Consider the following 13,749-nt stretch of genomic DNA (forward strand, 5'->3'; position numbering starts at 1 on the left):
CAAATCAAAAAAATTATTTAATTTCAATTTCATGTAGGAAATTATTCCAATTTAAAATTTGGTTTTTCTTAACTTTTGTATTAAAATTTAACTAATGAGTATCTAATGTATGATTTATGTTATATTTAATAAAATAGTATCTTTTAATTTTTATGTTAATGAAAATAAATAAATAAATAAAAAAAATTGAAAATATAATTTTATTTTAAAATAATATAATAAAATATAATTTTATTTTAAAATAAATAAAATATATTAAATAAACAAATAATCTGTTTTAAATATTAATAAATACAACAATATTTGCATTAAAATTTAGTGATTTTTTTAGTGTTATAAAAAATATTACTAAATAGTTTATGTATAAAATCTCATATATAATGAAAATTTAATATTATTTTATTGTATATATCTATGTAAAAATATTCTATTCAAAGTATGGTTTTTAAAACTGAAAATATAATTTTATTTTGAAATAAACTTTTTTTTTAAATAATTTTTCGAGTAGCAACTAATATAACAATATTTATTAATTGATGTTTTTTTTTTTAATTTAAAGATAAAAACTTAATTACAAGATGATAAAATTAATGTGATTAAAACATAAACTAAAAAAGTCAGTTAAAAATGTTGCTTAAAGTAGTAACAAATAAAACAAAACAAAATATCATAAAAAACTCATAAAAATTATTTTCACTTTCATCTTTTAAGCCGGAAAGTGTTTTAAACATTGTTTTCTTAATACAAATACAATACAATAATTAACAGTATCTATGTATGAATTATATTTTATTAAATTTAAGAATAAATAGAAAAAGATGTAGATTTCTTATTTTAAAAAATATAAAATTAAAAATATTTTGATTTGAGACACAAAATATATTTAATAAATGTATATTAAAATTATTTATTTGTTAAATTGACAAATTAGATAAAAAGGCATTGTTAAAATAATAATTAATGAGAAATATTTCAGTAATTTCAAAGAAAATTTTAAATAATATAAATTTACAGTCCATTACTTTACTGTTCTGTCTTCTGTTGGATATTCCTCATCATTTTGCCTTTGTTATGTTAATAATTTTATAAAGTACATTTCGAAGATGTAAATTGCCGACACAAAAAACCAGAATTTATTAAAACATCATGAAAATACATAAATAATTAGCATTAGAATGTCGATACGGATGGAAAGAGTACCGTCGCGTGCAGAGAGCTCTTCGGGTGGGTGTGCTCGAGGTACCACAATTCGTGTATTATTTTTTCCGTGTTTTTTTTTTCGTGTAATTATTAGCGTAGCAGAAAATGCTAAGACCAAAGACCAAAAGACCATGGGTGAGGTATGATATCTATCGAGGAGAAGAGAGATTATAGAAGGGGTATGCACTCTTTAGAGGAAGGGTACCAACAACGTTAGTTGTCGGTTACCACTCGCGCTATTCGCTCACCACGCACACCATATTGAAGAAGCGAGAGCAGTATCTCGGGTATCTCACGTGTTCGGGCCTGAAACAATCTCGATTCTCGCGCCGTTTTCATTTTATTTTATTTTATTTTTTTTTCGGTCACCCAAAAACCGACGGCGGTTCACCCAATCGGAAAATGTGTGTGTAGTGTGGAAAGTTAGGTGCGATCGGTGTCCAACATGTTTACACGGTAAATTTTATTTTGACACGTTATTTTTTATGCGGTTTCCGTGGCCCGTTGGGCCGGGATGCGACGGTAAAGTTTCGATCATTTATTTGGGCGCCGCTCTACCATTTTTTTTTTTACGGGATCACTTCGCATGTCATCTCGTATCATTCGCTGTGTAGAACGATGATGATGCCAGACACAGTTTTGTCATTAACAATTTTTTTTTTAATTTTTATCTCTCAATAAAAATCTGAATATTGAATCATCTATTATTAATTCTGCATTAAGAATAAAATTAAAATTAAAATAAAAACAAAAATAATTTATATATTTTTAATTGTAGTTACTTCATCATAATAAAATCATAATAAAAACGGTGAAAAACAACTATTATTAATTAGTTTTTATGAATAGTTAGTGCACTGAAAAATAAAATTATCTATAAATAATTCCTACAAAAATATTTACATTAGTAAAGGTAGTTATTTTAATCTAAGTATATAAAAATAAACAAAATCTTAATAAAAATGTCGGTAAACAACTATTATTTATTACTGTTATATTAAAATATATCTTTGCTTTTTTAAATATTTATATGGTGCAAAAATAGTTTATAATGAAGAAACTCAATTAACATAATTTATTTTTTCATCGTGTACTAAAAAGTAGAACTATTAAGTACTTTAACAATTAAATTTATAATTTGTATCTCTTCTTCTATAATACTTACTATAATAAAAAGCAAAAAATTTCTTTATAAGAGCAATTATATATATCTTAGCACAAAAACATAAAAACTAAAAGGTTTAGAAAATATTTTTCCCGGAATAATAAAATATATTATAGTGAGAAGTATTAAAAAATATTGAAAGATTTAGAAAATAACTAAAATCTAATTTTAATACTATTTTAATAGTATAAATTAAATTACTTAAGTTTAAAAATATTAACTGAATTGAGAAAATAATTAAAATCTAATTATTTCTTATAAATTAAACGAAAATGAAGTACTTTAAAAATTTAATTCTATACAAGATATTTACAATATTTTTAAAAATAGTTATAAATGTTCCTGCCAGAATAATTAAATATACTTTAGTAGAGAAATATCAAAAGATTTAGTGTTATATTTGTGTGTTATAAGTTAAATAATAAAAATGAAGTATTTCAATTTAAAAATATTAATTTTGCTACAAAACATTTACAATAAATGAAAATATTTTTAAAAAATAGTTGTAAATATTTGTATCAGGATAATTAAATATATTTTAGTATAGAAGTATTAAAAAATAACGAAAGATTTAAAAAATAACTACAATCTAATTAGATTTTCTTATAACTTAAATAAAAATGAAGTACTCATATTATCTCTTTTAATAATTCTACTACAAAATATTTACAATAAATGAAAATATTAAAAAAAATAATTTTAAATATTTTTTGCCAGAATAATAAAAAAAATTAAAAGAATTTTAAAATAACTAAAATCTAATTGTGTGTTATAAGATAAATAAAAATGAAGAACTTAAATTTAAAAATATTATTAACATTTATAATAAATGAAAATATTTTTAAAAAATAGTAAATATTTGTGCTATAATAATTAAATATATTTTAGTATAGAAGTATTAAAAAATGATGAAAGATTTAGAAAATAACCAAAATATATTTATCTTAAAAATTGAATAAAAATGAAGTACTATATAAAAATATAAAAATTTAAAATATTTACATTAAACGAAAATATTAAACAAATATTTTTGTCAGAATAATTAAATATATTTTAGCAGAGAAACATGAGTAGATTTAAAAACTAATTAAAATCTAATTGTGTTTTATAAGTTAAATAAAAATGAAGTCTTAAATGTAAAAATATTTATTGTGGACAAAATATTTAACAAAACTGAAAGTATTTAAAAAAATAGTTATAAATATTTTCGCCAGAATAATATTTTAATTTAGAAATATTAAAAAATAAAAATTTTAGAAAATATTTAAAACTTCTTTAAGTTAAATAAAAATGTAATATTTAAATTTAAAAATATTAATTCTGCTACAAAACATTTACAATAATATGAGAACATTTTTAAAATAATTATATTTTTGCCAGTATAATTAGTACGGAAATATTAAAAAGATTTAGAGTGCAACAAAAGTACTGAAATTTAAGAATATTAATTGTGATACAAAATATTTACAAGAAATGTGAATATTTTAAAAAATTTTATAATCTTTCTACCAATATAATTAAATATATTTTAGTACAGAAATATTATAAAATAAAAGATTTATAAAATAACTAAAATTTAATTATTTCTTATAAATTTAGTATTCCAATTTAAAATTATTAATTCTGCTACAAAAAATTACAAGAAATGTGTATTTTTAAAACTACCATTTTTACAAGAATAATTAAATATTTGAACTCACAAAAATGTTAAAAAATAATAGAAACATAATTAGGATCTAATTAAATTTTAAAATATTAATTCTAGTACAGAATATTGTGTAATTCATATCATAAAAATGCTTTTTTCAAATAATAATTAATACATTCATACAAAATATATTCAATTTTTCTATATTTAAACAATTCTTTGAATGCTCCCTAGAAAATACAATAAATATTTGAATGCCAAATATAGTATTTTTAAAATAGAAATAATAATTACAAACTAATTAATTTAATGTTCTATAACACGTGTTGATTAGGCAAAAATAATAATTGAGATATTAAGTATCATAATTACTGTAATTTTAAATATTTTTGCTTTATGTTGTCAAATTGTCAATACAACGATTATATTATAATCTAATTTATAATACAAAACCATTTTAATCAATAGATACAAAAGTATCACATGAATTGAATATCTTTCATTAAATACTGTTAAAACTTTTATTATTAGTTTCTTTTTTTAATTAACTTACTAACAACTTATTTACAAGTCTAAATGTCAGTATTATAGAGACGAAAAACATCTAACTACAAATCTTTTAGTTCTTTAAACTTTTACACACAAGAAATATTATTAATTAATGGCTTAAAGCAAACCTTAATATACTTTCAAGATAAAATATCAGTGTTATAGAGACGAAAAACATCTAACTACAAATCTTCTAGTTTTTTAAACTTTTACATACAAGAAATATGAATTGAATATCTTTCATTAAATACTGTTAAAACTTTTATTATTAGTTTCTTTTTTTAATTAACTTACTAACAACTTATTTTTTTTTGTTATTTTAAACCTAAAATATAATAAAATAAATTAAAAATAAAAATTGACAATATTTTGAGTTTCACTTTTTTTAAAAAGTTTTTTAATTTTTAGAACAAGATTATTATCATAAAAGTATATTAAATTAATTAATTACCTTTTATTAGATAATTTGTATTTTTATTAGGCACTTCAAATATGTTAATGGTTATTGTGAATTTAACTTTTTTAAAGACAGATTTAAAAGTTAATTTAAGTTTTCACAACAATGTTATCAGAAATATAAATATATATAATATATATTTTAAAAAATATCCCAAAAGTATTTTAAATTTCTGAAAAAATACCTTCCGTAACAATTTCATTAGATAATCCAGTATTTTTTTAAAAATATTTACACATTTGTATTTTTCAATTATTATTATGATCATAAAATAACAATTAACCTTCTACATATCTAATTGTAAGTATCACTTTAACCATTTTTTAAAGCATTGAATAAATTTTAGTGCTTGTAAAATCAAAATGGCCACATTATGTTTTTATTCACTATTGTTTATTCTCAACACATTTATTACCTGTTTTAAAGCGCGAACTTATTCGTAAATAGCAATTTAGATTAAAGGCTATTATTAATTGCCTTCTAAACGAAAATAATTTTGTTTATTATAGTTCCACTCGTTGTACATATTTACTATGTTACAGATTTATATCTCCGACTCTGTAATTCGATTATGTTAATTTATTAAACAATAAAACATGTTATTAAAGGATTTAATGCGGTTTTGTGTCGCACACTAAACAACAAATAAGCTCCCGGACGAAATATTACTTCACATATGTGCCCGTTTACGGAAAAGTTTTCGGGTAAGGTAGATGATTTTTTCTGAGTCTTCAGACGCAGGCAATAGCCAGTTATTACAAGTAGTAAATCTGTGATAGCGTTTTGTATGTGAGATAAAGTGTAGGAGAAATTGATGTGTGCAATTTGTAAAAGCGTTAGTGTATGCGATGATATTTATGGATAATACGGTCCTTTGTGCAGTGGTGGTCAATTTAAAGATGTTGTAAGAGGCAAGTAACCTCACTGTGAAACTACCTCTGTATAAGTGATAATTTATTAAACTTGTTGGTAAATAAAAATATATAAATAATATATTAAGAAGTAAAATGTAGTATATTCACGACACAATGGCTAAAAGATGAATATTCTAATGTGATAATGGAATGTGCGGATGGTTACAATTCAATCATCGTTTAACCAGTCATGCTCCATAATGTGCCATAGTCCCATAGTAAATACAGGTCCGTACACACACAATTTACACACACTAAACGTCCACTTCATCAATATCCTTTCAATGTTGCGGAGAGGGAAAACATCTTTGGTTCTTCTGGTTCTACAAGGCTTTACGTAAATGCGACGTTCTCAACCTCTTTATGTTTTCAAAATTGGTGTTTAATGTTACTGAAAACACCTGCAAGGAGAAAACTAAACTACAAATATTGCAGTTTCTTTTATGTATTGAGAAAGCTAAACTTTAATGTTGAAGATTTGAGAAGCGTCCATTAATCTTATGGTTCCTTAATGTTGCACATAGATGCAACATTCTCGGTTACTTCTCAAAGTTACATCTTTATGTATTTTGAAGACTAACGCTTAATATTACTGGAAAAGATAGATATACGTCATATGTTAAACTTACTTTCTCAGGGAGTAAATTATTTATAATTAGACATTTTTCTTCTAGTCTTTTTCAATTCAAAAACAGAAGTTCGATATTACTGAAACAACCTGCATTCATATATTACCCATACACCGTTAAAAAATAAGTCACAATTATTTATATTAAAATTATAAAAATAATGAATATTTAATGCTTTTTTAAATAAAAGTGTTTTAGTACTTGTTCACTTTGTAATAGAAAATACTCTTAAACACTCTATATACTTATGTATTTCCAAGACTAAATAAATGTCAATGTTACATAGACGAAAAACATCTAACTACAAATCTTCTAGTTCTTTAAACTTTTACATACAAGAAATATTTTTAATTATTGGCTTAAGTAAACCTTTATGTATTTCCAAGTATAAATGTCAGTGTTTATAGAGACGAAAAACATCTAACTACAAATTCTTAAACTTTTACATACTAGAAATATTTTTAATTATTGGCTTAAGTAAACCTTTATGTATTTCCAATTCTAAATGTCAGTGTTATAGAAACGAAAAACATCTAACTACAAATCTTATAGTTCTTTAAACTTTTACACACGAGAAATATTTTTAATTATTGTCTTAAGTAAACCTATATGTATTTCCAAGTCCAAATTTCAATGTTGTAGAGACGAAAAACATCTAACCACAAATCTTTTAGTTCTTTCAACTTTTACACACAAGAAATAATTTTAATTATTGACTTAAGTAAACCTTTATGTATTTCCAAGTCTAAATGTCAGTGTTATAGAAACGAAAAACATCTAACTACAAATCTTTTAGTTCTTTAAACTTTTACACACGAGAAATATTTTTAATTATTGTCTTAAGTAAACCTATATGTATTTCCAAGTCCAAATTTCAATGTTGTAGAGACGAAAAACATCTAACCACAAATCTTTTAGTTCTTTCAACTTTTACACACAAGAAATAATTTTAATTATTGACTTAAGTAAACCTTTATGTATTTCCAAGTCTAAATGTCAGTGTTATAGAAACGAAAAACATCTAACTACAAATCTTTTAGTTCTTTAAACTTTTACACACGAGAAATATTTTTAATTATTGTCTTAAGTAAACCTATATGTATTTCCAAGTCCAAATTTCAATGTTGTAGAGACCAAAAACATCTAACCACAAATCTTTTAGTTCTTTCAACTTTTACACACAAGAAATAATTTTAATTATTGGCTTAAGTAAACCTTTATGTATTTCCAAGTATAAATGTCAGTGTTTATAGAGACGAAAAACATCTAACTACAAATTCTTAAACTTTTACATACTAGAAATATTTTTAATTATTGGCTTAAGTAAACCTTTATGTATTTCCAAGTCTAAATGTCAGTGTTATAGAAACGAAAAACATCTAACTACAAATCTTTTAGTTCTTTAAACTTTTACACACGAGAAATATTTTTAATTATTGTCTTAAGTAAACCTATATGTATTTCCAAGTCCAAATTTCAATGTTGTAGAGACGAAAAACATCTAACCACAAATCTTTTAGTTCTTTCAACTTTTACACACAAGAAATAATTTTAATTATTGACTTAAGTAAACCTTTATGTATTTCCAAATCTAAACGTCAATGTTATAGAGACGAGAAACATGTAACTACAAATCTTCTAGTTCTTTAAACTTTTACACACAAGAAATATTATTAATTATTGGTTTAAAGTAAACCTTTATGTACTTCCAAGATTAAATATCAGTGTCATAGAGACGAAAAACATCTAGCTACACCTCTTCTAGTTCTTTAAACTTTTACATACAAGAAATATTTTTAATTATTGCCTTAAAGTAAACCTTTATGTATTTCTAAAGTCTAAATGTCAGTGTTATTGAGACGAAAAATATCTGACTACAAATCTTTTAGTTCTTTAAACTTTTACACACAAGAAATATTTTTAATTATTGGCTTAGGTAAACCTTTATGTATTTCCAAATCTAAATGTCAATGTTATAGAGACGAAAAACATCTAACTACAAATCTTCTAGTACTTTAAACTTTTACCTACAAGAAATATTTTCAATTATTGACTTAAGTAAGCCTTTATATATATTTCCAAGTCTAAATGTCAGTGTTATAGAGTCGAAAAACATCTAGCTACACATCTTCTAGTTCTTTAAACTTTTACACACAAGAAATATTTTTAATTATTGCCTTAAAGTAAACCTTTATGTATTTCCAAGTCTAAATGTCAGTGATATCGAGACGAAAAACATCTAACTACAAATCTTCTAGTTCTTTAAACTTTTACCCACAAGAAATATTTTTAATTATTGGTTTAAGTAAACCTTTATGTGTTTCCAAGTCTAAATGCCAGTATTATAGAGACGAAAAACGTCTAACTACAAATCTTTTACTTCTTTAAACTTTTACACACAAGAAATATTATTAATTATTGGCTTAAAGTAAACCTTTATGTACTTCCAAGATTAAATATCAGTGTTATAAAGACGCAAAACATCTAACCACAAATCTTCTAGTTTATTAAACTTTTACACATAAGAAATATTTTTAATTATTGGCTTAAGTAAACCTTTATGTATTTCCAAATCTAAATGTCAATGTTATAGAGACGAAAAACATCTAACTACAAATCTTCTAGTTTTTTAAACTTTTACACACAAGAAATATTTTTAATTATTGGCTTAAGTAAACCTTTATGTGTTTCCAAGACTAAATGTCAGTATTATAGAAACGAAAAACATCTAACTACAAATCTTTTAGTTCTTTAAACTTTTACACACAAGAAATATTATTAATTATTGGCTTAAGTAAACCTTTATGTATCTAAATGTGAATGTTATAGAAACGAAAAACATCTAACTACAAATTTTCTGGTTCTTTAAACTTTTACACACAAGAAATATTATTAATTAATGGCTTAAAGCAAACCTTAATATACTTTCAAGATTAAATATCAGTGTTATAGAGACGAAAAACATCTAACTACAAATCTTCTAGTTTTTTAAACTTTTACATACAAGAAATATTTTTAATTTTTGGTCTAAAGTAAACCTTTATATATTTCCAAGTCTAAATGTCAGTGTTATAGAGTCAAAAAACATCTAGCTACAAATCTTCTAGTTCTTTAAACTTTTACCCACAAGAAATACTTCTAATTATGGGCTTAAGTAAACCTTTATGTATTTCCAAGTCTAAATGTCAGTGTTATAGAGACGAAAAACATCTAACTACAAATTTTCTGGTTCTTTAAACTTTTACACACAAGAAATATTATTAATTAATGGCTTAAAGCAAACCTTAATATACTTTCAAGATTAAATATCAGTGTTATAGAGACGAAAAACATCTAACTACAAATCTTCTAGTTTTTTAAACTTTTACATACAAGAAATATTTTTAATTTTTGGTCTAAAGTAAACCTTTATATATTTCCAAGTCTAAATGTCAGTGTTATAGAGTCAAAAAACATCTAGCTACAAATCTTCTAGTTCTTTAAACTTTTACCCACAAGAAATACTTCTAATTATTGGCTTAAGTAAACCTTTATGTATTTCCAAGTCTAAATGTCAGTGATATCGAGACGAAAAACATCTAACTACAAATCTTCTAGTTCTTTAAACTTTTACCCACAAGAAATATTTTTAATTATTGGTTTAAGTAAACCTTTATGTGTTTCCAAGTCTAAATGCCAGTATTATAGAGACGAAAAACGTCTAACTACAAATCTTTTAGTTCTTTAAACTTTTACACGCAAGAAATATTATTAATTATTGGCTTAAAGTAAACCTTTATGTACTTCCAAGATTAAATATCAGTGTTATAAAGACGCAAAACATCTAACCACAAATCATCTAGTTTATTAAACTTTTACACATAAGAAATATTTTTAATTATTGGCTTAAGTAAACCTTTATGTATTTCCAAATCTAAATGTCAATGTTATAGAGACGAAAAACATCTAACTACAAATCTTCTAGTTTTTTAAACTTTTACACACAAGAAATATTTTTAATTATTGGCTTAAGTAAACCTTTATGTGTTTCCAAGTCTAAATGTCAGTATTATAGAAACGAAAAACATCTAACTACAAATCTTTTAGTTCTTTAAACTTTTACACACAAGAAATATTTTTAATTATTGGCTTAAGTAAACCTTTATGTATCTAAATGTGAATGTTATAGAAACGAAAAACATCTAACTACAAATTTTCTGGTTCTTTAAACTTTTACACACAAGAAATATTATTAATTAATGGCTTAAAGCAAACCTTAATATACTTTCAAGATTAAATATCAGTGTTATAGAGACGAAAAACATCTAACTACAAATCTTCTAGTTTTTTAAACTTTTACATACAAGAAATATTTTTAATTTTTGGTCTAAAGTAAACCTTTATATATTTCCAAGTCTAAATGTCAGTGTTATAGAGTCAAAAAACATCTAGCTACAAATCTTCTAGTTCTTTAAACTTTTACCCACAAGAAATACTTCTAATTATTGTCTTAAGTAAACCTTTATGTATTTCCAAGTCTAAAAGTCAGTGTTATAGAGACGAAAAACATCTAACTACAAATTTTCTGGTTCTTTAAACTTTTACACACAAGAAATATTATTAATTAATGGCTTAAAGCAAACCTTAATATACTTTCAAGATTAAATATCAGTGTTATAGAGACGAAAAACATCTAACTACAAATCTTCTAGTTTTTTAAACTTTTACATACAAGAAATATTTTTAATTTTTGGTCTAAAGTAAACCTTTATATATTTCCAAGTCTAAATGTCAGTGTTATAGAGTCAAAAAACATCTAGCTACAAATCTTCTAGTTCTTTAAACTTTTACCCACAAGAAATACTTCTAATTATGGGCTTAAGTAAACCTTTATGTATTTCCAAGTCTAAATGTCAGTGTTATAGAGACGAAAAACATCTAACTATAAATCTTATAGTTCTTTAAACTTTTACACACAAGAAATATTATTAATTATTGGCTTAAAGCAAATCTTAATATACTTCCAAGATTAAATATCAGTATTATAGAGACGAAAAACATCTAACTACAAATCTTCTAGTTTTTTAAACTTTTACATACAAGAAATATTTTTAATTTTTGGCCTAAAGTAAACCTTTATATATATTGAAGACTAAATGTCAGTATTATGGAGACGAAAACATCTAATTACAAATCTTCTAGTTCTTTAAACTTTTACATAAAAGAAATATGTTTAATTATTGGCTTAAAGTCAACCTTTATGTATTTCCAAAACTAAATGTCAGTGTTATAAAGATGAAAAACATCTAACTACAAATCTTCTAGTTCTTTAAACATTTACATACAATAAATATTTTTAATAATTGGCTCAGAGTAAACCTTTATGTATATTGAAGACTAAATGTCAGTGTTATGGAGACGAAAAACATCTAAATACAAATCTTCTAGTTCTTCAAACTTTTACATACAAGAAATAATTTTAATTATTGGCTTAAAGCAAACATTTATGTATTTCCAAGACTAACATTTAATATTATTGAAAAAGATTAACATCCTGGATTCATATATTAGTCATAATTTATTCATAAAATAAGCAACCATCATTTATAATTATATATTCTTGTTCAGGCTTTGTTGAAATTCACATCCAGAGCTTTGATATTTGGAAACTCATAATTTAAAAGATCCTTATCGCGTCACAACAAGATCTGATACATGCACTAAGCTAAATATCCAATTAAGAAAACTATTCTTTGAATTCGAAGTTTATTAAATTGCATGTAATTATGTTTGTAGGTAAAAGAAGCTAACTCACAGCTTACAGTTATTAGAAACTTAATAAACAATATGTAATAAACCTGCAGTTTTAGAAGTTAAATGGGTACTTAGAATGAAACACAATCACTGGATTGAAATGTCCCCTTGCCGCGATTACAATTACAGTAAAGGAGACACATTGGATATTTAGCGAGTAAAATAGCTTTTAGACAACTAAATAAATGAGAATGAGAAAGAAATGTGCCAGCATTCCAAGAATGTTGTGGATATCTAGGAATGTGAGAGGAGACATTAATTTCCAACTACCGACCGATAATCGAATATTAAATGTTAAGAAGCAATTTGGTATTGGACTCATTACGCGTTTAATGCCAATAAACCGATGGTTTATAGAAAAACAATTTATTGTAATTGAAAATTTAATTTTTGAGCTACGTACGAACGAAGCGAGAGTCGTCTAATGGTGATATCAGGTTTGAGTTTGGTTTTTCCCGGAGCGTATCTTTGTTCCGAAGGGTCTTGTAATTATCATTTTAAAACAAGTTTTATTATGTCTAATATAAGCATTAATTGAAGCTTAAGTTATATTAGATATACATAAATCAACGCTAGAACAATACTGTAATAAATAACAAATGTAAATTCCCGATAATTATGTAATCTTAGAAAATTGATAAATAAACAAAGAACTTTGTTCTCTTAAAGGCAACATTTTCAATGCTTTCTTTAAACAATGCTTGTGCAACCGCTCTCGTTTTTAGATGATCATTTATGCAAACTTAATTTTTGGGATGAGCTGCGATGGAGTGGAAAGTCTAACTTAAGTAACTGTTGTTCCACCACACGAATCACTTAAAACTTGAGTACCAATGATTCATTTTTACCCGATTACTATTTTAATTCATTGATGATTGGCTGCGATAATCGATGATTCATCGATACATTTTTACGACCAACACCAACATTTTACATTGCTGCCATTGCAATTTACAACCAGCATTAATTCATCCAAGATCTTGATACTTTGTTGTTTCAAATCCACGTTGAATGTGATCTCGAAACAAAGCTCGTGCTTGATCTTAGATGATCGTTTATGCGAAGCTAATTTTTGATTAAAGATTCATCGAATGCAATGGTTTAATTGATATTCGAGTACACGGATCATTTGAACTCAACTCGTCTGTAAACTAAACCGAGTAACGATGATTAATTTTTGCCTAATAACTATCTTAAAAGTTAATTCACTTAATGCACTTAATAATTCCGTATGGTTATTAAGAAAGATTTATATTCAACACTGTCTCAAATAATAAATCTCTTACACATCACCTTTCAATTTTCATGTTACGTTCGGTAATAAATTGATATTTTAGACCCAATTAGAGAATGTATTCTTTAATGTGAAAACATCAATCATCCTATATAGATCC

At 24.2% G+C, this 13,749-nt stretch overlaps 1 protein-coding gene across 3 annotated transcripts in view; it reads left to right on the forward strand.

Moving 5' to 3' along the window:
- Positions 1-1,449: 1,449 nt before the first annotated feature.
- LOC109609438 (neuronal PAS domain-containing protein 4) overlaps positions 1,450-13,749 on the forward strand; it is a 56,894-nt gene continuing 44,594 nt past the window's right edge. For all 3 annotated transcript variants that reach the window (XM_049965636.1, XM_049965641.1, XM_049965643.1), the window contains exon 1: positions 1,450-1,656. In XM_049965636.1, the coding sequence (XP_049821593.1) occupies positions 1,646-1,656 (11 nt within the window). In that variant the 5' untranslated portion in view covers positions 1,450-1,645. The remainder of the gene's footprint in view (positions 1,657-13,749) is intronic.

The sequence above is a fragment of the Aethina tumida genome, chromosome 1 (assembly GCF_024364675.1).
Source record: "Aethina tumida isolate Nest 87 chromosome 1, icAetTumi1.1, whole genome shotgun sequence".
Classification (NCBI taxonomy): domain Eukaryota; kingdom Metazoa; phylum Arthropoda; class Insecta; order Coleoptera; family Nitidulidae; genus Aethina; species Aethina tumida.